The following is a 24,654-nucleotide window of genomic DNA, read 5'->3' as shown; positions in this document are numbered from 1 at the left end:
CTTGAATGTTTAAATATAAAATAACTAGTATCCTTATTATATTCTTGAACTATCAACTTATTAGTGTAATCTAAGAGTTTTTCACTCTCTGGTAATGCATACGAGCCGAAAAATATGATGTTTTCTCATTTTGAAATAATCATTTTTGCTTGTGATGGAAATTATAGTGAAGTCCACATTGATGTTGTTATCCTTGTCTATTATTTGACATAGCAAATAGCGCTATCCTTCTGATTCTCCACAAGTTGCCAGATTGTTTTTTAAGAATCTACAAATAAAATTAGCCAACAAAATTATTTTATCTCAATTATGAAAATTTATTATTCAACTTGATAATTGAATAAAAATTATTGACTTGTAAATTATAATTGATTATTTTATACAATAATGAACAGTTGATGTTATATCAGATATACCGGTATCTTCTATAGAAGGCAGTGACAAGGCAGAAAATAGGCAATCCTGTTCTTCTATATATCTCTTCACTGCAAATGGACCTCACTAGTTGAGTATTGTAATCAAAAATAATCCTGAGAAACCATCAAGCAAACAATACATACAATAACTCCTTTACAGCATAATTAATTTCTTGGAAATTAGGGATGTGGTGATAAATTTCGTAAGCCGCTACTGTGATTGATATTGAATAAATCCTGTATATTGTTACCTATTTTAGGGTGCGATCACTTTGGAAGCGTATATGTGCAAGTTCAGATCATGCATATGAGCCGAAAAATAGAATCTAGAAAGTAGTACCATTGAAACACGTTGTGACTTGCATGTAGCTGCTCACACTGGAAAGCAGCAAGTAACTTACACAGCTTCAGTGTGTGTTCCTATTCCTCTTGCCAGATTTGTTTGTCATCCGCATGCAGTATCTCAAAAAAAGAAAAATAGACACTCCCCTTAAATTAAGGCTGTGTAAAGGCTAAAAATAAACTTTCTACTGGTTATATTTATCAAAGTTTTTCGATATGTATGCTATCAAAATGAAAAAGTTTTTCTCAGGAAAACATTTTTTTCCGATCATTACTTTTTGAGATATGAGCGTCTAAAGTTTAATTTCTTGTGAAAGAACATTTCAAATACGGTACTTTTAGTTGAGTTATTTTTGGTAAATTTGATAACTAAATATGAGCGCCTAAAGTTCAAATTCGGTAAGAGATAGCCATGAGATCTAGAGGATGGATTCTTCATGGTATTGTTAATCTAGTAAAACAAAAATTTCATGAAAATATCAATTTTTGATAAATTTATTCAATTTACTAAAAATGACCAAAAATAACTTTCTCAAAAATCCATATTTTTAGAAAATTTTCATTTTACTACATCAAAAATATCATGAAGAATTTAGCCTCTGAATCTCATGGATTTATCTCTTACCGAATTTGAAATGTTCTTTCCCAAAAATTTAAACTTCGGGCACTTATATCTCAAAAAGTAATGATCGGAAAAAAATATTTTCCTGAGAAAACTTTTTCATTTTGATAGCTTGATGATATACAAATCGAAAAACTTTGAAAAGTATCACCAGTAGAAAGTTTATTTTTAGCCTTAATAGGCCATGCATTCTGAATCTTATATATAGGCCTAAGTTTTATTGTGATTAATTCCACGAGAACCAATCAGAGAAGCCGTCTTATCAAAAAGGCCATCTCTGATTGGTTCTTGAATTATATTTATATATTATATTACATTAATCTAAATACAAAGGATTGTACAAGATTTCTTGGTATCATGATGGACAAGCACCTGAACTGGAATGAACATATTGATCTTCTGTGTAATAAATTAGCTTCAGCCACATATGTACTTCGTAGAATAAGATGTACCACTGATGTCAGTACCACATTTATCGCGTATCATGCCCTATTTGCCTCACAGCTGCGATATGGCATTGTTGCCTGGGGAGCATCAGCGCAGGTGCACATGGACAGAGTTCTACGAAGTCAAAAAAAAGCCTTACGAACCATCCTAAGAAGAGATGCACTGGAGCACTGTAGACCATTATTTGTCGAAAACAAACTACTTACTGTGGTCTCTATCTACATATTTGAAACCATAACTCTTGCCATAGACTCAAGCCCGAATCTCAGAAATATCCAACACACTCATAACACAAGAAGCAAGCTGAACATTGACCTTCCGCAACACAGGCTGAGCAAATTCAAGAACATACCTACCTATGCAGGCTCACATTTCTTCAACTATCTACCGGACAGCCTAAAGACTTTGAGGGACTCACGGACAACATTCCACAGAAAGCTAAAAAAATACCTCATTGCAAGACCGTACTATGCAGTGACCGAATTTATTGAGGAGCATACGTACCACCACCTTAGAGTATAGTGCAGGATACTCTATACACCTTGACGACTCTGACAGAGGAGACCAAATCCATTGACGATTCCCCGATCCCAGGACCGTGAGGAAGACATCAGAAGTAAGTAAGTAAGGTTCTCATGAAATAAATCACGGTTAAAATTTAACCGGACTTTATGCAACCAGGCCTTAGTCAAGCAAAAGTTTTGGAAGTGAATCTCACTTTAAAATGAAAAAAATTTCGGAAAGCTTACATCGATTTTTAAAAAAATATCGTAAGGCTTATATCGATTTAAAAATGTCGGATAGCTTACATCGATTTTTAAAAAATATCTGAAAGCTTACATCGAATTTTTAAAAAATATCGGACAGATTACATCAATTTTTTAAAATATCAAATATTGGTGTTAAAATATCGAATAATATTGGTGCTGAAATATAAATTATCAATATCTCGCACTTGGGATGAGATATTGAGAGCCAAATATCGAACTATAGATATCGATATATCCGAATATAATAATATATCGATTAAACAATCGAACAATTTAGTAGATCGAACCATTTTGCAAAATGCAGTTCGATTGCAGCTTTGCATTGGGATGGCAATATATCGATGTCTATGATATATTGACCCCTAAAATATCGATATATCAAAAATTTTACTTCGCTTTTTGACAAGAAAACTGCTTATTGTAAGTGAGGTCCACGTTATAATGACAGTATTTGATCAACTTTGGTTTTATTGCTATCCTTGTCTATCATTCTACAAAGACGGTGGTACTATCCTTTTCTGCGGTCCACAACGATGGCAATTCAGTGATTTGAGTGTAATATTTTTGTTTCCTATCCAGTTTCTCAACCTTCAAAACTCAAAATTCTTAGTTCTAGTTGTTTTTGAGTGAAAAAGAACTAAATTTCAGAAAAGTGGAATCATAACCTCATTTCGGACTTTTAAATTATTATCTAAATTTGGGAGAGAAATAGTACAAGGAGTATCCTTAGTTTTTCTCTCCCATTCAGTGCTTCTTGTAAAAAAAAAAAAAATAATAATAATAATAATAATTATGTTTTTGACAGTGTAGAAATATAATAAGTTAATGCAGAGAATCGGCATATATAAAAATGAACTGAAATAAAAAAGTGTACTAACTAATGATTATACTAACAATGGCCACAGTACTTGAAAAAGTGGTCATATATTCTTACCAGAATTAAAAAAAAACCTCGAACGTTTCTGAAACAATAACAAACCACAAACACCGAAAACTGTATCTCTACCACCGTAAGGCACTAGGTATAAAGTATAAAGACGTTTTCGCCCCACTTGGATGTAATGAGCTGGTTTACGTGCGTCATTTGGAGGCCGAAAGTGATTGTTTTCTGACCAGGCCGGTAAAATTTTTACGGCCCTAGGGCTGTAAAATAACCTTGAAGTCAGCTGATTCTGATTTGATGTGAACGTGTTTACAAAATAGTTTATGAAACGGAATCAGTTTATGCTTCTAGAATTGAATAAAGTTTTTGCAATAAGATACTATCATTGTATTTGGATGAATGAAATACAAATGAGATATTATAAACTATTCAAATTCAATTTTCAGAGTATAATAGAATCTAACCTCAAACCTCCTAGTAAAGCATTTATCACGGAACATGGTGGATAAACGGAATCATTTTATGCTTCTAGAATTCAATAAAGTATTCTGTAATAATATACTATCATTTTATTTAAATGAATAAAATACAGATAAGATATATATTATAAACTATTCAAATAATTCGATTTTCATAGAAGGATAGAACTTCTAACCTAAACTTCCATTGACATTCAGATCACATCAGATTGGCCGAATTTCAAGTGTGCTAAAACAGCTGATCAAAAACTTTTTCAAGTGTGATAAACCAGCTGATCATAAACTTTTTCAAGTGTGATAAACCAGCTGATCAAAAACTTTTCATTATTTGTGTTTATCATTCAATAATTAAAACATTTATAATAATATCATCTTATTGTCATTTGGAAGAATAAAAAGTATAAACTCAACCTCTTACATAATTGAACATAATCTTTTAGGTTATTTAGACAAATCAGAATAAAAAATAAAAATACTTGGACAATTTCTTGATATTCAGATTTGCTAGAGCTATGACCTTCCACTTTTGCTTTCGGAAGTGCTTATAATAGACAATGAGAATAATTATTATTCTCATATATATATTGTTTATTTTTCTGTGTGGCGAAAAATTACGTTCTCACCATGGGCAAAAATGTTTTTCCGGCTCTCAATCTTTTCTAGTCCTCAGCCTACGGCCTCGGACTTGAAAACCGATTTCGAGCCGGAAAAGTCTCATTTTCGGCCCTAGGTGCGAAATATACTATTTTACAATGTTTTTTCTTTTAATGACGATTTTACAGTGCCCTAGACCGCCGACTGAATGACAACCTACTCTGACAACCTAGCGCCGCAGTGCAGGATGGTTTCTTACAGCTTGGCGTTGTTGTCATTCGAGATGGGTGTCTGGCTTGGAAGTGTTTCGGCCGCATTGCAGGATGACTGTTAACGGTTGCCGGAAGATCAACAGCTGGATTTTTTCGTTATTTTTGGTGATAGAGAAATTCTGATTGCAGATTCGTTCTCAGCGACCCCAAGTTTAGCCTAAAGGCTCAGAATGTCAACAATGTTTTTAAATAATTAAAAATCATCATGAAAAGTCATTAATATGGTAGTACACCACGTTTCTGGAAACTTTTTACTGGTGACTGGAGTTATTATTGACACACAAAAATAAAAATAGTCGTGAGAAAGAAAACTGCTGATGAACGCGAATAAGACCGTCACTCCATTGTTCTATTGTCTCGGCTGCTTGGCTGAGCCTGGCTGGAGGGATCAAATAACCGACTGGTTTGTTCTTTCGTCTGTCCGCTAGGCGTAACTACGCCGACCATTGCTTGGTGGGAGGTGTTACTGCGGCCGCTCGCATTCCCACCAAAGCTGCTATTATTTGCTGTCTCAGCGCCTAGTCCGATTCAGCCAAGCAACCAGCCTGCACTGCGGAGCTAGGTTGACAGCGTTTTCTGACCTGACTCCTTTACAACTGTACACCTGTACTGGCGAAGTAAAACGTTTGTAGACGAAAGAAAAGAGGGATTAGTTAAATAAAAAATAAAACAGCTTTAAAATTGGCGTATAATTGAAAAAATATACATTCAAAAGTATATGTATTTGAATCCGATATATCGGACCAAAAACATCGATATCTTCGATATTATCGGGACGAAATTGTCGATGGCGATATATCGATATATCACTGCCATCCCTAGCTTTGCAGTGCAGTCTTTCAAACAAAACATTGTCTTTGTCACTCTTGTCAGTTGTCAAAAAAATCCAACGTGCTTTCCTTTTGTAATTTTTCAATTTCACTAATATGGTAAAGATCTAATACTAACCTATTATGAACCTGTAAATATGTTCACAAATAAAATCTTAATTTTATGGTTCTGTGAATATTATTAAATAACGGTGTGATATTGAAAGAGCAAGTAAACAAGTTTTATTTTAGGTTAGATTTGAATTGTCTTTCAATTAGGTATTTATTCTGTTATACATAGTTCAAAGGAATTATAATATAAATACAGCATGACAGACTCTGCTATAAATGTTACTGTAAAGAAAAAAAGAAAGTTCACCAACGATAAAAATGAACTATTGAAGATGGATAAAGAGGTAAGAACAGCAGATGTGTTTGTTTAGATCTGTTTGTAGGCTATTATGAAACAAAATAAAAAAATTTTTTACTCAACCGCTTTGGTATTTTTCTGGAAATATTGGGGGGGGGAGCAAAAAGCCATTGCCTTCCCTCCTCCATGTGTAATTATTGAAAGGGCAGAAAGTGATAGAATTAGGGGCATACCATATTAACTTGAGCGGTTTTTCAGAAGCTATCTCAATTAATCGGAGAGCTTGAAAACGTCCTGCCGACTCTGAAACGTTTAATATGGTCTGACTCTGAAGACGTTATGTTGTCAATACTAATGTATTTGTTCAACACATTTTAAATTACAGTAGGCTGCAAGGTTCCATGGCCTTGGTCAGCTAAGGTATTGGGAATTAAAAAGTGCCATCTCAAAACTGAAAGGTGTGGTGTTCAGAGTACCACAAGGTTGATCTCCCTATTGTTCATATTGCTTATAAATGATTATTTATCAAACAGTCAGAAATGTTCTTTACAGATTACACTACCTTGATTTCGCTTGGTGTCAATGTGGAACAGGCAAGGGCCAGACACTAAGAAGTTGAAGCTAAGTTGTGGTTTCTTGCCAAAAAGGTGAAACCAAATGAGGAAAACCAAGCATCCTTATTTGCTCGTTGAAATGACAAACAGTTACATCAAATCCAGTAAAGCTGTTAGGATTCTGAATGTACTTACTTTTACTTGAATACTTGAAGTCGTTGCCAATGTATGAGAGAATAATCTTAAATCACAATGTACATTAAGTATGCAGAAAACTTCAGAGTCTTGTACGAGTACCTTCTCAGAAAACTAAAATATGTGGTGTATCAAAACAGTCTATCATTCGTTGTTCCTCAGCTACATCATGTATGGCCTGCTCCTGTTGGGTCACGCACCAGCTTTTCACTAATGTGCTGCTACTGCAAAAGAAGGCTCTGAGGATAATGCCATTTTCTAGCTTCAGGGATTACTGCAGGCCACTACTTAGGGACTTCAGGATACTCACGGTGTACAGTCAATATGTATTGTGCCCGCTGACGTAGCCTATAGCAAGAGGAATGAGGAGCAGCTTCAAAAAAGGTGTGATATACACAGCCACAATACAAGACATCCCACAAGACTGGAGGTGCCTCGAAGCTGACTGGCAAGGAATTACAATAGCTTCCCATCACAGGCAATAAGATTTTTCAATAGCCTTCCAAGAGAAATTCAGGAAAAACAGGACTCTTTCGTTCCATAACTGCATGATTTTGCTCTTGCAGAAAAGGTTCTTTGGATCATCACTGTTTCTCATCGCCTTGAACATTGTGCGTCGATCTTCAGGAGACTGAAGATTTTGACAGTCTACAGTCTGTATCTGTTCAGCTCCCTGTCACTGTTGAGAAGAGGACAGCACACTTACTTCAAAGAGGACAGGTGCACAATCACAACACAAGACAGCGGGCTGACATTGATCTACCTCATGCAAGACTCACACGGTCACACAGTAGTTTTCCTGTCAGTGCGCTAAAAATATTCAACAGGATGCCAGTGAGCCCCGTGTGCGGTAAGTGAAGATATCTGAGAGGGTGCTTCGGGCAAAGCTTTTGAACCTGCCGCTTTACTCCCTGAATGAGGAGGCAATACAGAGTTTTTAAATTCACTATAACTGCCACCCATCTCGATCTTGTGTTTCAAAGATTGACCTAATGACGCAATCTATCCAGCAAGTGCTGGTCATGGATGGAGAAAACTGAATTATTGAACTCGTTGAATAATAATCTCCTGCAGATTAACTGCAAGCTTTGTATGAAGAAACTCTTTTTGGGAGTCAAGCGCCTCCACAGCACGAATAACCATGTATGTTTTTACTTCTTACTTCTGATGTCTTCATCACGGTTCTAGGATCGGGAAATTTTCCTGTTTTCCGTCGATCTTCTAATGAGGGTCGTCAATAGTGGAATAGACAGGTTTGCAGTTTGTGCAACTTGCACCGCTATCTTCTTAGATGGTGGTATTTGTGATCTTCTATAAATTTACTGTAATTGGAAACTTTGGACACTGCCTATCTGGAAATCCAATTCTTTGGCAACGACATCAAGTATCATGAAACCTAATACTGTAGTTATTTTTTTTTAACAAATATAGATGTATTGGCAATATTAACGTCTTATTGTTTTATTATGGAGAAATACTTTATTATTCAGTTATCAATAATTGACATTATTGATAATTTGACATTTTATGGGACCGGACTCCTCAAAACACAACATCTCTTCCTATACAATTAGTGGGGTAGAAAGTGCCTTGTCCCTCCAAATTCGGCTCCACTGGAAGATTATTGCTACCTATAGGTTGCGGAATCCAGCTTTGTAACGATAAAGTAGGTCAAAACAAGTTTGGTACGGTAATTTAGCTGCATAAGATTTGTGTATTTTAGTACCACTTGAAGCGATATTATCAAAAATAAAAATTTCAACTTTCAACTATGTTCAGCCAATCCTTAGAAATAGCCTAATTATAAATAATTGATCTTGTCTTGATTTCTATGTACGGTACCTGTAATCAAAGTCCCAAAGCCGGAACCCGCAGCCCATATACTGAAATGCAGCCTTCAAATAAGACAATTGATTGAATCTTTGTAAGATCCTAGAATTAGTTTAATCCTATTAATTAGTTTAGTTTGATCCTAGAATTAATTCAGTAAGTTTAGTATGTGCAACCTTTATCACACCTCTACAATTAATATAGTTTTTGGTGAAATTCTAATTTCTATTCTGTTTGTATGCTAGGAACTGGTTGATCTTCTCATTCGCATGGAATCTCATAATGAACATCTAAAAAATATAATAGCAAAGCTTGATTCTCCCACAGAGGAGTGTGACACAAGAAAAAAACGTCAATTCGACTTCTCTAAGTAAGTTTACTACAATAAGCTCTAAAATTGATAATACTGTATAATATGAATCCTATTTTCAGATTGGTAGTAAATAGGTTGTATGGTACCTTAATACCTCTTCTTTCACATTATCCACATTTGTGGAAACGATGACATCTTACATAAAACTAGAAAAGTCACACTGAAATCAAGTTATAGCTCAAGTGAAGTGTAGTTCAGAAGAATTAGTTTCGTAATCTGGTAGTGTGTTTTTCTAAATGTTATTCAACTTTTTCTAATCTTTCATGTTTTAGATTTTGTCTCAGATTACTACTTATTCTTCTCAGCCTTTTTCACTCAGGTGGGGTCGGCATTTCGGGTCAGTCGCTTCCAGGAGTCTCGGTCTTTGGTGTTAGTCCCTTCTCAGCAAGATCTTGAGCGATACAATTTTTCCATTTCTTACTAGGTCTTTCCCTCTTCCTAGTGTCTTCGACATCTTAGGACCGGTTTCCGAGCTAGGGATTTAGCTTAAGTCCTAGACTTTGAACAGCTGGAGTCAGAAAATTGGTTTTCCAAACCGGGGCATAGTCGCAGTCATTGTCATTGTCACGTTTGAATTAAATTTCGAAAAACTAGAAAATTGAACACAAAATAAAATAAAAAGAAAATAGTGTAAAGTTTCAGCTATTTTGAATTATTTAGGAATGTCCAATTTCGTCAAGGAAAAACGTTTCCAATTAAAAGAAATGAGAAAATAAAAACTACGACTACTGTTATAAAAGCTGCGACTACGCCCCGTTTTGGAAAGCCAATTTTCTGACTCCAGCTGTTTAAAGTCTAGGACTTAGCTAAATCCCGAGCTCGGAAACCGGCCCTAAGTGGTTGATCTTTTTCCCACATAATCGTCCTCCCTTCTCTCCACATGTCCGTACCAATGCAGTCTTTTTTCTTGTATTTTCTTTGATATTTCTGTAATCTTAATTCTGTTTATCATTTCATTTTGGGTTCTATTATTCCTTCTAGTTATGCCGCAACTCCACCTCAGCATCTTCATTTCAGTGACCTCCAGTGTTCATGGTCCTTTTTAACTGCCCAGGTCTCCGCTCCGTATATCAACGCCGCACAACTGTTTTATAGATTTTTCCTTCAAGTTTTTCTTTCACTCTCCTATCACAAAGTATTCCAGTCATTTCACTCCAATTCACCCAGGCTGTATTAACTCGATTTGTTATTTCGTTGTCCAGTCATCCTTCTTTATCAAATTTTGAGTCCAGCTATTTGTAGTGAATATCATTCAAGAAAACGAGAACACGATTGACTATGACTTGAACAACATTTTTGTGAATTTTTGTGAGACATCAGAAGATGTTCCACTAGTTGTAAACCATATTGTTGACATCAATTAACCGAAATTATGTAGCAATATGACAGGATGTTAATACTGCATTTGGTTTCAAACAAGATCCATTGCTAAAACTTCTACCGTTCATGATGCCAATATTCTAAAATTCATGTTACCATTATTTCACCATTTATCTGATTAAGCCTATTTTTATTTCTTTTTTAGATGTAGAAAACATCATGTGCTATTTCATGTGATGTATCTGGGTTGGGACTATCAAGGATTTGCCTGTCAAGATTTTTCTTCAAAAACAATAGAACATAATTTGATGTCAGCATTGATGAAAGCCTGCCTTATAGAGTCACCCAAAACTGCAAACTATCACAAGTGTGGTCGTACCGATAAAGGCGTCAGCTCGTTTGGTCAGGTATTGAGGTATTTTCACTTAAAATACATCATTTACATGATTATTAACATCATTATCAATTCATAAACTAGAACTTTGATTAATTCTTTGTGATTAATGATAAAGTTTCAATTGTCAATAATTCAATAAAGTATCAGATTTTATTTCAACGGCAGTAGGTAGTTAGTATGTTACGTGAAATCTAGAACTGTAGAAATCTAAACTGAAATCTTGATGTTTCTTTTCAAAATCTTGAACTGTCAAAAACTGAAATCTAGAATCTAGACCTTGTCTTTGGCGTAAAGGGATTACCTTGATACACACTTAATAATAGTTTTGTAATATTTAATTGAACAATTATAAACGTGAAATGTAATACTAAATTACTATTGGATATTTTGTCATTACATTTTTTCCTGGCCAGAGATTTCAGGAAACAGATGATACATTTCGTGATTACATCATCATCCAAATAGGTTTGGAATTGAGAATGCTTGAATAGCATCAATCCTCATATTAGGCCTATGGGAATTAAAATTGTAGCCCCAGTCATATCAAAAATTAGGCAGATTAGAATGTTCTTCAATCATTGAACTTTTTTAACGGTAAATCTTTATTTACCGTATTTCATTTTATATTTCAAATTTATAATGATAAATCAATAATTAATAAATAATTCTGTATTTTTGTTAGCGGTTCAAAAATCTGATAATTTTTAATAATTACGTACAAAACTGCTTTCTTTGAGTTAACCTTTCAAAAATCTATGAATACGCTAATAATTATACATTACATACATTATTACATAGTATGTAAAAACAAAGTAGAGGCGATACATTAGTTTGTAACATTAATATGAAAAACAAGTAAAAAGTAAATGAATATCTCAATTTATGCTTGGACGATAAGTCCGTGTGCATGGAGGAGTCTTCTGACAATCGATAAGAAAAAGAATAATTATACTTTATTGACACTAGATAAAATAAAAAATCTAGTAACTAAAAACGTTATAATAAAATAAGAAATTGAAAATTATAAGCAAAAAAAAATAATAGTTCAACTAAGTGACGAACTAAAAAAAAATTTAATTAATTTGCGGCATTTAAGGCATCATACAATCAAAATATATATAAAAAAGATGGAACCTGTGGTTGAAGGGAAAGAAAAAACTGGACAGAACCAATAGGAAAGGAAGGACTATTAGGAACAATATCACTAGACATGAGGAGACCGCAACAGAGCCTCTGCAGCCGCCGGGCCAATACTGAGAAGCCACCTGCTCACTCCGCGCTTATAGACGGCGATGCTATACCCCTCACTAATTGATAGAATTTCTGGAGGAGTATCACGATAAAGCCAATGTGCCAAATGGAAAGAGTTTGATAATTGCATTGAGTTTTCGAGACGAAGGATTTGGATGTTAATATTTAATCTATTTCTGGTTGGATAGTTATGATGAATTTCTGTAAATATGTCATTGTTTTTTTTTATAAAGATTGAAAGGTTCTTAATGAAGAGCTGTTTAATATTTAAAACTGGAAATTCCAGGAACTACAAATGAGTAGGGTATCTATTATTTTACGGCTTAAATGATTTATATTCAGGCCAGGTGGAACTTCCTTCAGGAATTCCCCACCAATAAAAGCCATAGGAATATTATTATTATTGAAACACTTCAAACCATCACAACTACGTAATTTAATTTATTCATTGAGAACTTGGATACTCAAAATCTTAATTTCATTGGTTGTGATAATATAACCCATTTGGTTAGAGATATCCATGGAATAATGATCATACGGTAATTTGTCTGTGTAGGTGATATCTTTGGATGTGAGATGTGCAGATGAGGAACAAAATGACATTCCGTACTGCAAGATGCTCAATAACATTCTTCCGGATGACATCAAAGTACTGGCATGGGCTCCTGTGCCTCAGCACTTCAGTGCTCGGTTCGACTGCAAATCTCGCACTTACAGATACTCATTTCCCAAAGGAAACATGGACATAGAGGTAATTATTAATTCTATTTGATGAGATAATCATTCATTTACAATCTAAATAGAATAAATAAATAATTTTATTTCCATCATAAATTTCACTTGACATTCATTTTAAGTTTTGGAAATTATATGACCACGTTGACAAGTTGTGTGGTCATTGTTAGTAATGTATTTAATTGTAATTACTAAATTGTTAAGACATAGATTATTTTTTTTTGAGTTCAGTTCATCACTTTACAGACATTATAGCGCACGACGTCTGTAGCATCCTATTAAATCTTCCTATATTTCAGAGGAATCGGTTGAATGAAATTCGCAAATATAAATAATAATATACTCAACTGACTTGCAGACTGTTCTGGAAGAACATCATATCATCCGTCTACCAATACCACGTTAATAGCCTTTTTACAGCTCCCATTATCTTTTTTGGATTAAAACCTCTACGTGAATCTACGAATAAGAAAAAACCGGGAAAAATCACGAGGGGCAAGTCCAGCTTCAAGGTGCATTCAACAGTGAGTAAGTCCTTCGCTTCCTTGGAGAAAAGATGTACGAATGCAGGTGTCTACATGTCAGATTCTCCGAAGCTATCAACAATACATATCCGAGTTATCGGAAGGGCATGTTAAACTGTCAGTCCCGGCTAAAGTATGACAGTTGTAAGGCCCATTGACGGCTTACATGATATATTCAGGCGAGTTGAACTTCCGTAAGGAACTCCCCACCAATAAAAAAAGTAATACGAATATTAAAACAAATATCAGTAGAAAAGAGGATATATCTGGATCTTGAGGAGAGAAAAAAATCGTTATGTACCACAACAAAGGACTTCTAAAGGTAGGCGCACACCGATCGTCATCGGACGGACGGCACGCATCGGACGGACATAGGTATGCGCACTCAAATTGAAAACAATGCATCAAATCTAATCGTCCGATCACGATCTGTGTGCGCCTACATTGAATCTCCGAGAGGAAGACAAACTCTCACGAAGGTCACGATCAACATTGAAAATGTGACATTTTTCTATAATCTTTATTACCAGAAATGTCTTACCAGATGCTATCTAAATCTCCAAGAGGTTAATCTAAAAGTACATTATTTCAGGGGTAGACCTAGAAGAGAAAGATCTCGAAACTCCCAGAATTCGCTTTTCATAATATGGCCAAATTATAAGCCAAAGTGCCGTTTGCACAAAAGCCGGTTAAATTATAATTAATGATTATTTTTTTCAATGTCGGGACATTTCGAGTAGAAAACATAAACTTTTTAATATTCTAGATACTTTTTTGTTCCAACAGATAAGTGGGTGTTGAAAGCGAGAAAGTTGCTCATAAATAATTTTAATTATTATTCCAAGTGTCAAAAGTAGTCGAAAAAACATAGTTTGGCTTCTCCTTAATAATTTTGTATCAATTAGAAATTATGAAAAAGGGAACTTGAGTCTAAATTTTGAAATTAGAATGAACTTGTGCCATCTACCATTAAGGTTCCTTCATAGATATTATTTCCATAACTCATTGACATCTTCGAAAAATATTATTAGAGTTAATTAAATTCTATTTTTTGTTGACAAAGAATATAGTTTGCCTCTTTGATATCTTTGATACTTTTCCCAAGTACTTATCTCTGAATTGTATTGAAACATGTTAAGGTTCCTGGTGAAACGGAATCAATTCCTAAATATTAAAAAATGTGGCAGTTGCTATTGTTCCAATCCTTACAGACATATTTCAATGTAGTGTTTCAAGTGATAAATTTCCAAGCAGATTGAAATTAGCTAAGGTTATACCTAATTTTAAAAGTGGGTCGCATTTCAATTTCACAAATCACCCTTTTCTCTTGTATCTGTGTTTTCAAAACTTATGGAAAAAATAGTTAAAAATAGACTTCTCAACTTTTTAAATACAAATAATTTTTTCTCTGGCCATCAGTTTGGTTTTCGGGAGGGTTTCAACATTGAAATGGCTCTTGAAAGCTTCTTGACTTCAATTTATAATAACCTCAATTCTAAGACAACTCCTTTCGTATCTGGTCTATTCAATGGGATGCAGGAAAATTTGCACAAATTAATTATTTGGTTCAACTGTAATGGTCTTTCCCTCAATGTATCCAAAACAAAATACTTGCTTTTCACTCTAACTACAACTTGGTAATTCCAATCAGCACTAAAATTTCATAATTTATTAGTGTAATCAAACTAATTGTGATCTTGAAGTAGTGACGCAATCTGACTCTATAAAATATCTTGTTGTATTACTAGATGAAAAGCTCATTTGGTCTTGCCATATCCATTATTTGAAAATTCATCTAACTAATACTTTTAAGAAAATTGTATTTCTTGAAAAAAATGCTGCCTCAACCTGCTTTAAGGCAACTTTATTTTGCTCTTGTGGATCCCAAGTTGAACCATGGAATAACTATTGGGCTCCACATATAAAACTCACTTTAAGCCGTTAATCACCATGCAAAAATCCATTTTACGTGTCATGAAAGGTGTGAGGAGAACCGAGCACTCATTCCCAATTTTCCAAATGTTTAATTATTTACCATTGCGCTACATTTATTTTTTTAAAGTTTTATCTTCATCCTTTATCCAATCAGGAGATCGTGGAAGGCAATAATTGTACGAGGGCAGTCACTTATATAGCACAAGAAGAGCAACAAATAATCTTCTAAGACCGCCTTAAGCTTACAACACCTTTTTTCAAAAATCTTTTGTCTTTCTTAGTCCTAAATTTTTCAATAATGTGCCTGATTACATAAAAAATGCTAATAATATTCATTCATTTGAAAAAAAATTCAAATGGCTTCTTTCTTCTCCACCTGAAAATATTGAGAGTTTGTTCACTGTCGTTGGTTAACTTTGATTTTAGTAACACATGAAATATTATTCTAATGCGTGAGTGGTGTGTGAATCTGTGTGTGAATGCAGCAATTGAAAAACTTTTTTTCATGTAAGCTACTCCTACTTGCAAACAATTTTGATGATTTAACAAGTAGTATTCCTTTGTTTTTACATCTAGTTGGCTTAAGTATGCGATTTAAATAATGTTTATTATTTATATTACAATGTAAAAAATTATGCGATGCTGTAATAGTTATTAACTTTTCATGATTGAAAAATTGTTTTGTTTCAAATTGATGTCAAAATAAAGAAACATTTGATTTGATTTGTTTCAGGCAATGAATAAGGCTTTACCTGATTTAATTGGAAGTCATGACTTCAGGAATCTATGTAAAATGGATATTGGCAATGGAGTCGTGAAATTTGTTAGAACAATACTTGATGTTAAATTGACAAAATTGTTCAGCGATCCTTTCAACAAGAGTTCTGGTAAGTTCATTCAAGTTCCATTAGTGTCTCTTTCCCATTTATACATGTTTCCATATTGAAAGTCATTTTCTGAAAGTCCCTCTCAATCTATTTTAAATCAGTTATTAAATATCTAGGATGTAATTGAATTTCGTCTAATTACATAGCAGTTCAACTGAAGTAAGAAATAATTTAATTACTACTAAACGAAAATCCAAATTAAATGCTGTTAAATCACTCCCAAGACTTCTGCTACTGCAAATGTTGACAACAGGGTAAACAGCTAGATGGAAATTGAATGAGCGCTTCTATTTAAAAATTATTTGCCAGCCCGGGAATCGAACCCGGTACCTCCTACTAATTGCTGGAACTAATAGGATAATTAATAGGAGGATAATTGCTGGAATATTTGATAATTCACTTTTATTCTCATTATTATTGTGATCATTAACTTTGATATTTTTTATTCCAGGTTATGACATGTACACCTTGACCATAAGCTCTGAGGGATTTTTATGGCATCAAATACGGTGCATAATGGCAGTACTAATATTAATTGGAGAAGGAAAAGAGAGTCCCAGTATCATAAAAGAGCTATTAGATACAGAAAAACATCCCAGGTATTTGAACTATTCTAGGAATCTTTATTAATTGAATATGGATATATGATTTAGTGTTTTTGTGAGAATATTCAATCATGATTATTTATTCATTATAAATAATTTTAGCAATATTTGATGTTGCTTCAGCAATAATATTATTTCTTATATCGTGCTTGTCTGAAATTCGAGCACGCCATTTTGATAGCATTGGTGTCTTAATCACCTCTTGGCAAACGGCCAAAAGATTTTTTATTGAAATTTTGTATTAGTATTAATGTAATTTATTCATGGTTTAATTAGCAAATGCTTTAAAAAAGCTGGATATTGGTCTGGCCAGAGAATTCGAATTTTAGCGCCAGAATGCCAGACTATAGTTCTGCCAATAGCAGGCTTGTGTATGCGCTGGCGCAGACCGTCCTGCCGCTTGGCATTGTGGATATTTTTGAAAGGCTTCAGTCTTGTCTCGTCACCCCGTTGTTGTGCAAGACCGAATTTGTGTTTGTCATGTAATTTCGATCGGAAATTTCTTGTAAATAATTGTTTGAGTGTCGTGTGTGTGAATTATGAATATAACAGCGTAAATAGTATTGAATTAATTTGAATCGGATTTGAATTAAAAAAGAATCCAGTTTGAGCTTTGTTCGAAACACAGTGTATGACCTGCAAGTTGAACACAGAATCAACGAGAAGGCAGCCCGTAAGCAAATAACCTGTCTATTCCCCGATTTCGTCCCACCCTGAACCTGACCAGAACACCTAATAAAGGCTTCGAAGGGCAAGTAGTCAAGATTGGAATAAATTGGTGAGTTTTTGCTCTTTTTATTGTTCATTAATGCAGAGTTTAACTGTACAAATAACCTGGCTCAAATTGAAGATTAAATTTTGCCCCTTGTTTGTATTTGATTATTTAAATAGTAAATTACAGTCCTCTGGTAGCTCTAGCCTGAGCTTTGTTCAGAACAGATATTATTCCTTAATGCTTCATATTATATGTCTGATTGCTGAGCTCATCTCATAAGTAGAGTTCAATACTAAATGTATTTCCAAGTAAAATTTTTCTCTTTGAGGATTACAAAATGTTTCATACTTTGAAAAATTTAGTTTTGATCATAACTAAGCATCGATTCATTTTGTTGCAGAAAACCGCAGTATTGTCTTGCACTGGAGCTTCCCCTTGATCTGCATGATAGCGATTTCGGTCATATCGATTGGAGATATGACGAAATTTCGTTGCAGGAAGCTGTGAAAAATCTTCAGAAATGTTGGACAACACACGAAATTAAGTAAGAGAATTAGAAAGAAAAATATTATCTTCCTGTCTTATCTGTGTAGTAGAATCACCTCATATTTTGAATGTTATATGTTATGTTTGAAGGGACGAATTCAAGGATCCAAAACCAAATGCTATTATAAATTAATATTATTTCTAATACTAAAGTTAGTAGCGCACTTCAGCGATACTTAACACATTAATTTGTAACAAACGCAATAAATACATACATTTTCCCATGGTACGTTTTATATACAGTGGTAAATCTATGATGATCCTCTTTACTTGTTCACATGTCTTTACATGTCCTGGCTGTAGGCCATAATTTTCAATTGAAAGATTTTCTCAAAAATGGTATATGTAAGGTGCCCGTCAATCATAACGGCTGTTATACATTATACCATTTGACTGGACTGGACTATTTTTATTTGTGAATGATTTCTCAGCTACCTCTAATAAATATCTTGCCCAACGAGTTGACAACACTGTAAACGTAGGTTTAAAACCTGATGTCAGCTGCGGAATACAATGCATTTCAGCTTATCTTGGACTTTAAATATAAATTTATTTACTCTTATGGCTTTTATCGGCAGAGAGATCCTTTCGGATGTTCTGCCTTGCCGTATTACCCAATGTCATTTCCTATTAACACTCAAGTTTATAGGTTATGTCTTGGGTTCTTCATTTTTCTCACTAAAAATTTGCACTTTGATGAAGTATTTTACTGTGATGAAGTATCAGTATTGTTATATACATTTTTTTTCAAGTTAATTTTTTTCTTCTCTTTTCAATTATTTAAAATTTGTTATTATTTTAAATAAGTAGATATTGTTTTTTTCATATTGTTTGGAATATATTAATTTCTTTTTAATATATTTTAATTTTATTGTTATCTTGTACAGTAATAGAGAGTTAGTATAAGAGAGGGCCGACTGCGCCCTAACTTCGCTCTCTAAGAAAATAAAGGCAGTCATTCAATTCGTCAAAGAATTGAATAAATTGTTAATGATATTTAAAAAAAAAAAGTCAACTGTATTCAGAGGACTGAAAAGAGTATTCTTATTATTCATCACTTACTGATAACTTTTTCCAGGGACTATGATCAGGAAATGAAGTGACTATTAAAATGTAGTTGTTTGCTCAATTAAAAAAACTGTACTGTTAATTAAAAGGGGTTAAGTCACAAAATGTCAATTTTGACTTTTCTACATGTTCTTATTCAGATTTTTTTTTTGTATAGAGGATTGAAGTATGTGGTATTGTTTTAGAGTTTTTTTAAATGTTTAAATTCAGGGCTACTTTCTTGTATTTACAAAATAGAATTATAGTACCCTTTAAAATTAATAAAATAATAAAACAATAATACAAATTGTAAGTACTAGTTTCGGTGTATGTTTGAGACACAGGAGTGTGATGTGATCTTGGTATGCGAAACATGGTTGAAACCGATCGTGCGTTCAAGACGAGTTGAACTAGCGGGATACTCGTTGCTGAGAAATGATCGCCTTCATAAAAACGGAGGTGGTGTTGCAGCCTATGTGAAGCATGCTCTAAAGCCTAGAATTATTGTTAAATCCGACTCAAACAGAGCAATTAAACCAGAGTTCATGCTACTGGATATTCTTATTAATGGGAGCAAGGTGCTTATCGCTGTGTGCTACAGACCTCCGCACATTGGGTTTATGGAGAAGTTTGAAGTGGCCTTCATTGAGAGTATGGCTGTCTACAGACATATCATAGTCATGGGTGACTTTAACACGGACTTACTTAGACACAATTCACCTGAAAAAAATCAATTAATGACAATTTTCAACTCCTGTAATTTATCCCTGCTGCCTCTGCGGGCCACTCACCACACCTCAGCCTCCCACACCCTGTTGGATCTGATTGCTGTTACAGAGGAGGATGCGGTCAGAACACATGGACAGATGCCTGCTCCAGGATTGTCACACCATGACCTTATTTACTGTGTCCATGCCATCAAAGTTCCCAAGCCTGAGCCAAGATTGATTCATTATCAAGATTTCAAGAATATTAACTATCCTGAACTTTTTAGAGAGGCGTCTGGTCTGCCCTGGTTCTATTTTTACTTTACAAATGATGTTAATGTAATGCTGACAATGTTTTATAAGTATACACATTACCTCTTCAACAAGTTTGTTCCTCCCAAGGTGAGGCGCGTAACAAGAATACCGGCGTCATGGATTAGTCCTGAGATCAGGCGGCTGATGAAGGAGCGAGACAGATTATGTAGACTTTCCAGGCGCTCACGTGTCCCGCTGCTGTTTGCCGAGTATAAAAGAGCAAGGAATCACTGCAAACAGCTACTTCGAAACTCCAAGTGCCGATACTTCCGCAGCACTCTTGGGTCTGCTAGATCGACTGCATCCAAATGGCGAACACTGAGGAAACTCGGAGTTGGCAAGGATAGGAACAGGTTGATACTGAATCACAGCCCTGATGAATTGAATGATTTCTTTGTGGATATTCCAGGGACATTGGATATGGCACAAGAGTATACAGACCAGTACAGGACAGCTCGAAGGCAGGATTAGTTCTACTTTGACACTGAAGCCAAAGTACTGAATGCAATCTTGTCCATCAAGAGTGAAGCTGTTGGTGCTCATTTGCTTCCAATGAAATTTATCAAAACTATTTTGCCTAATGCCCTTCCATACATCACGCATCTCTATAACACCACTCATTTCTTCTGTTTTGCCCACTGAATTCTAAACTTCCAAAATCATCCCTCTCAATAAAACTTCCAATCTTTCCTCTCCATCTGATTATCGTCCAGTTGCAATGCTGTCTGTCATGTCCAAGGGGCTAGAAAAATATGCACATGAACAAATTAACATCAACTTTCAACCTTCTCAATAAATTCCAATCAGGCTTCAGGAAGGGATACAGTACTATGAGTGCCCTTCTATGTGTTACAGATATACGCTTGGCTATGGATAATGGACAGCTTACTCTGATGGTACTGATTGATAATGAGCAAGGCCTTTAATTTAATATATCATCCTCTTCTCCTTAAAAAATTGATTAATCTGGGATTTTCAGCCAGCAGCATTGCCTGGATTAGATCCTATCTAGCAGAAAGGCAGCAGTGTGTACTGGCAAATGGAGGTCAATGTGGGTGGTGAGTGGTCAATAGGGGTGTGCCACAGGGATCGGTGCTGGGCCCTCTGTTATTCAGCTTACACATTAATGAATTACCTGACAGCTGACCAATACTAAATATTACATGTATGCTGACGACCTGCAAATTTATTCATGGTTTAATTAGCAAATGCTTTAAAAAGCTGGATATTGGTCTGGCCAGAGAATTCGAATTTTAGCGCCAGAATGCCAGACTATAGTTCTGCCAATAGCAGGCTTGTGTATGCGCTGGCGCAGACCGTCCTGCCGCTTGGCATTGTGGATATTTTTGAAAGGCTTCAGTCTTGTCTCGTCACCCCGTTGTTGTGCAAGACCGAATTTGTGTTTGTCATGTAATTTCGATCGGAAATTTCTTGTAAATAATTGTTTGAGTGTCGTGTGTGTGAATTATGAATATAACAGCGTAAATAGTATTGAATTAATTTGAATCGGATTTGAATTAAAAAAGAATCCAGTTTGAGCTTTGTTCGAAACACAGTGTATGACCTGCAAGTTGAACACAGAATCAACGAGAAGGCAGCCCGTAAGCAAATAACCTGTCTATTCCCCGATTTCGTCCCACCCTGAACCTGACCAGAACACCTAATAAAGGCTTCGAAGGGCAAGTAGTCAAGATTGGAATAAATTGGTGAGTTTTTGCTCTTTTTATTGTTCATTAATGCAGAGTTTAACTGTACAAATAACCTGGCTCAAATTGAAGATTAAATTTTGCCCCTTGTTTGTATTTGATTATTTAAATAGTAAATTACAGTCCTCTGGTAGCTCTAGCCTGAGCTTTGTTCAGAACAGATATTATTCCTTAATGCTTCATATTATATGTCTGATTGCTGAGCTCATCTCATAAGTAGAGTTCAATACTAAATGTATTTCCAAGTAAAATTTTTCTCTTTGAGGATTTGTCCAATAGGGATCTAAATTACAAAATGTTTCATACTTTGAAAAATTTAGTTTTGATCATAACTAAGCATCGATTCATTTTGTTGCAGAAAACCGCAGTATTGTCTTGCACTGGAGCTTCCCCTTGATCTGCATGATAGCGATTTCGGTCTTATCGATTGGAGATATGACGAAATTTCGTTGCAGGAAGCTGTGAAAAATCTTCAGAAATGTTGGACAACACACGAAATTAAGTAAGAGAATTAGAAAGAAAAATATTATCTTCCTGTCTTATCTGTGTAGTAGAATCACCATCATATTTTGAATGTTATATGTTATGTTTGAAGGGACGAATTCAAGGATCCAAAACCAAATGCTATTATAAATTACTATTATTTCTAATACTAAAGTTAGTAGCGCACTTCAGCGATACTTAACACATTAATTTGTAGCAAACGCAATAAATACATACATTTTCCCATGGTACATTTTATATACAGTGGTAAATCTATGATGATCCTCTTTACTTGTTCACATGTCCTGGCTGTAGGCCATAATTTTCAATTGAAAGATTTTCTCAAAAATGGTATATGTAAGGTGCCCGTCAATCATAACGGCTGTTATACATTATACCATTTGACTGGACTGGACTATTTTTATTTGTGAATGATTTCTCAGCTACCTCTAATAAATATCTTGCCCAACGAGTTGACAACACTGTAAACGTAGGTTTAAAACCTGATGTCAGCTGCGGAATACAATGCATTTCAGCCTATCTTGGACTTTAAATATAAATGTGATTTACTTATTCACTTCAAGATTTATTATAATACGTAGGAATGGAATGTATAGCAAACACTATAGTTGTCGTTTTTTGTATTTTGTATACATTAGGTTCTCTTTTTTTGTTCACTACTGTGATGAAGTATCAGTATTGTTATATACATTTTTTTTCAAGTTAATTTTTTTCTTCTCTTTTCAATTATTTAAAATTTGTTATTATTTTAAATAAGTAGATATTGTTTGTTTTTTCATATTGTTTGGAATATATTAATTTCTTTTTAATATATTTTAATTTTATTGTTATCTTGTACAGTAATAGAGAGTTAGTATAAGAGAGGGCCGACTGCGCCCTAACTTCGCTCTCTAAGAAAATAAAGGCAGTCATTCAATTCGTCAAAGAATTGAATAAATTGTTAATGATATTTAAAAAAAAAAAAGTCAACTGTATTCAGAGGACTGAAAAGAGTATTCTTATTATTCATCACTTACTGATAACTTTTTCCAGGGACTATGATCAGGAAATGAAGTGACTATTAAAATGTAGTTGTTTGCTCAATTAAAAAAACTGTACTGTTAATTAAAAAGGGGTTAAGTCACAAAATGTCAATTTTGACTTTTCTACATGTTCTTATTCAGAATTTTTTTTTGTATAAAGGATTGAAGTCTGTGGTATTGTTTTAGAGTTTTTTTTAAATGTTTAAATTCAGGGCTACTTTCTTGTATTTACAAAATAGAATTATAGTACCCTTTAAAATTAATAAAATAATAAAACAATAATACAAATTGTAAGTACTAGTTTCGGTGATCACACCATCGTCAGGTTAATAGAGTTATTCTCATGGTAAAATGAATACATCTAAAAAAAATCATTCATGTTTGATATAAATGATACAAGTCAACTCATTACATTTAAAGGTGGAATTAAATCTAATAGGTATCGGTGAAAATGATACAAGTCAACTTATAACTTTCAAGAAAAGAAATTTGTATTGATATAAATGATACAAGTCAACTTATCCCCTTTAAGACGCGGCAATAGGGTATTGATACAAGTCAACTCATAACCTTTAAAAGGTGGAATTAAATCTAATAGGTATCGGTGAAAATGATACAAGTCAACTTATAACTTTCAAGAAAAGAAATTGGTATTGATAAAAAAATAATATAAAATTGATAAAAATGATACAAGTCAACTTATCCCCTTCAAGACGCGGCAATAGGGTATTGGTATAAATGATACAAGTCAACTCAAATCAAGATCAAAAAGGGTTCAAGTCATAAAATACTACGATACAAAGGGTTTAAGTCGTACACATTTTTGTTTACTCTGAACTAGATTCCTACATATCATCACAGATATCAGTATCAGTGAAAATATCATTTCAATGAGTTTGTATTACCAGAGTTGTTTACTAATACTGATATGTGGAAATCCTGCTTTATGGAATCAGTCCCATTGTAATGATGTTAGTATACCTAAAAAAGCATGAGCATATACAATAATTTAATTTTCCATGAGAACAATTTTATTACAAGAAAAATATAAAATTGATTGAAACTACTCAACCTAAAATCAAGTGTGATACTTTTTCAGGGCAACAATTATTAGGGATAGTATTGAAGAAATAATGAGGCTGTTGAATGGCAGGAATATTGACGCTCAGGCCAGTGGTTTACTACCATCGCCCAATGCTAAGGTGTACAAACCACTTCTAGAAAGACCAACTTGTGGTGAGTTGATTACATTATAAATTAATCTTAAAACTTTCAACTCACTAGAAGGAAAATTCTAATTACAGGGCATACCGTAATAACACTGTGATGCCATTCATATCTGAATGTTTTATTATAATACAGTATGACTTCATATCTCAGTTTTACTCCATGAAATTGATCTCAATTCAACTTATTCACTGCAAACAATACAAATTATTATTGTAAAACAAGGCAAAGTCCGAATATTATCTTTCTGGCCGA

At 34.2% G+C, this 24,654-nt stretch overlaps 1 protein-coding gene across 3 annotated transcripts; it reads left to right on the top strand.

Annotated features, from left to right (window-relative positions):
• The first annotated feature begins 5,650 nt into the window (after positions 1–5,650).
• On the top strand, positions 5,651–24,443 carry LOC111052775 (tRNA pseudouridine(38/39) synthase). Of its 3 annotated transcripts, none has more exons than XM_039430353.1 (8): positions 5,651–6,050; positions 8,829–8,953; positions 10,482–10,683; positions 12,481–12,675; positions 15,852–16,005; positions 16,457–16,604; positions 17,726–17,869; positions 24,272–24,443. In XM_039430353.1, the coding sequence occupies exons 1-8, from the start codon at positions 5,964–5,966 to the stop codon at positions 24,426–24,428; spliced, it is 1,212 nt and encodes a 403-aa protein (XP_039286287.1). In that variant the 5' UTR covers positions 5,651–5,963; the 3' UTR covers positions 24,429–24,443. The 3 variants fall into 3 exon arrangements, with proteins under 3 accessions (XP_039286287.1, XP_039286288.1, XP_039286289.1); XM_039430354.1 differs by lacking the exon at positions 24,272–24,443 and adding an exon at positions 20,796–20,832; XM_039430355.1 differs by lacking the exon at positions 24,272–24,443 and adding an exon at positions 20,028–20,046.
• The last annotated feature ends 211 nt before the right edge of the window (positions 24,444–24,654 follow it).

The sequence above is a fragment of the Nilaparvata lugens genome, chromosome 6 (genome assembly GCF_014356525.2).
Source record: "Nilaparvata lugens isolate BPH chromosome 6, ASM1435652v1, whole genome shotgun sequence".
NCBI classification, from domain to species: Eukaryota; Metazoa; Arthropoda; class Insecta; order Hemiptera; family Delphacidae; genus Nilaparvata; species Nilaparvata lugens.
This window is presented reverse-complemented; position numbering and strand designations above follow the sequence as displayed.

Excerpts from the sequence above, each read along its gene's own strand:
- LOC111052775 (XM_039430353.1), top strand. The coding sequence starts at position 5,964 with ATGACAGACTCTGCTATAAATGTTACTGTAAAGAAAAAAAGAAAGTTC. Across the intron at positions 16,006-16,456 it reads TCCTTTCAACAAGAGTTCTG|GTTATGACATGTACACCTTG; the intron begins GTAAGTTCATTC and ends TTTTTATTCCAG. Across the intron at positions 16,605-17,725 it reads GATACAGAAAAACATCCCAG|AAAACCGCAGTATTGTCTTG; the intron begins GTATTTGAACTA and ends ATTTTGTTGCAG.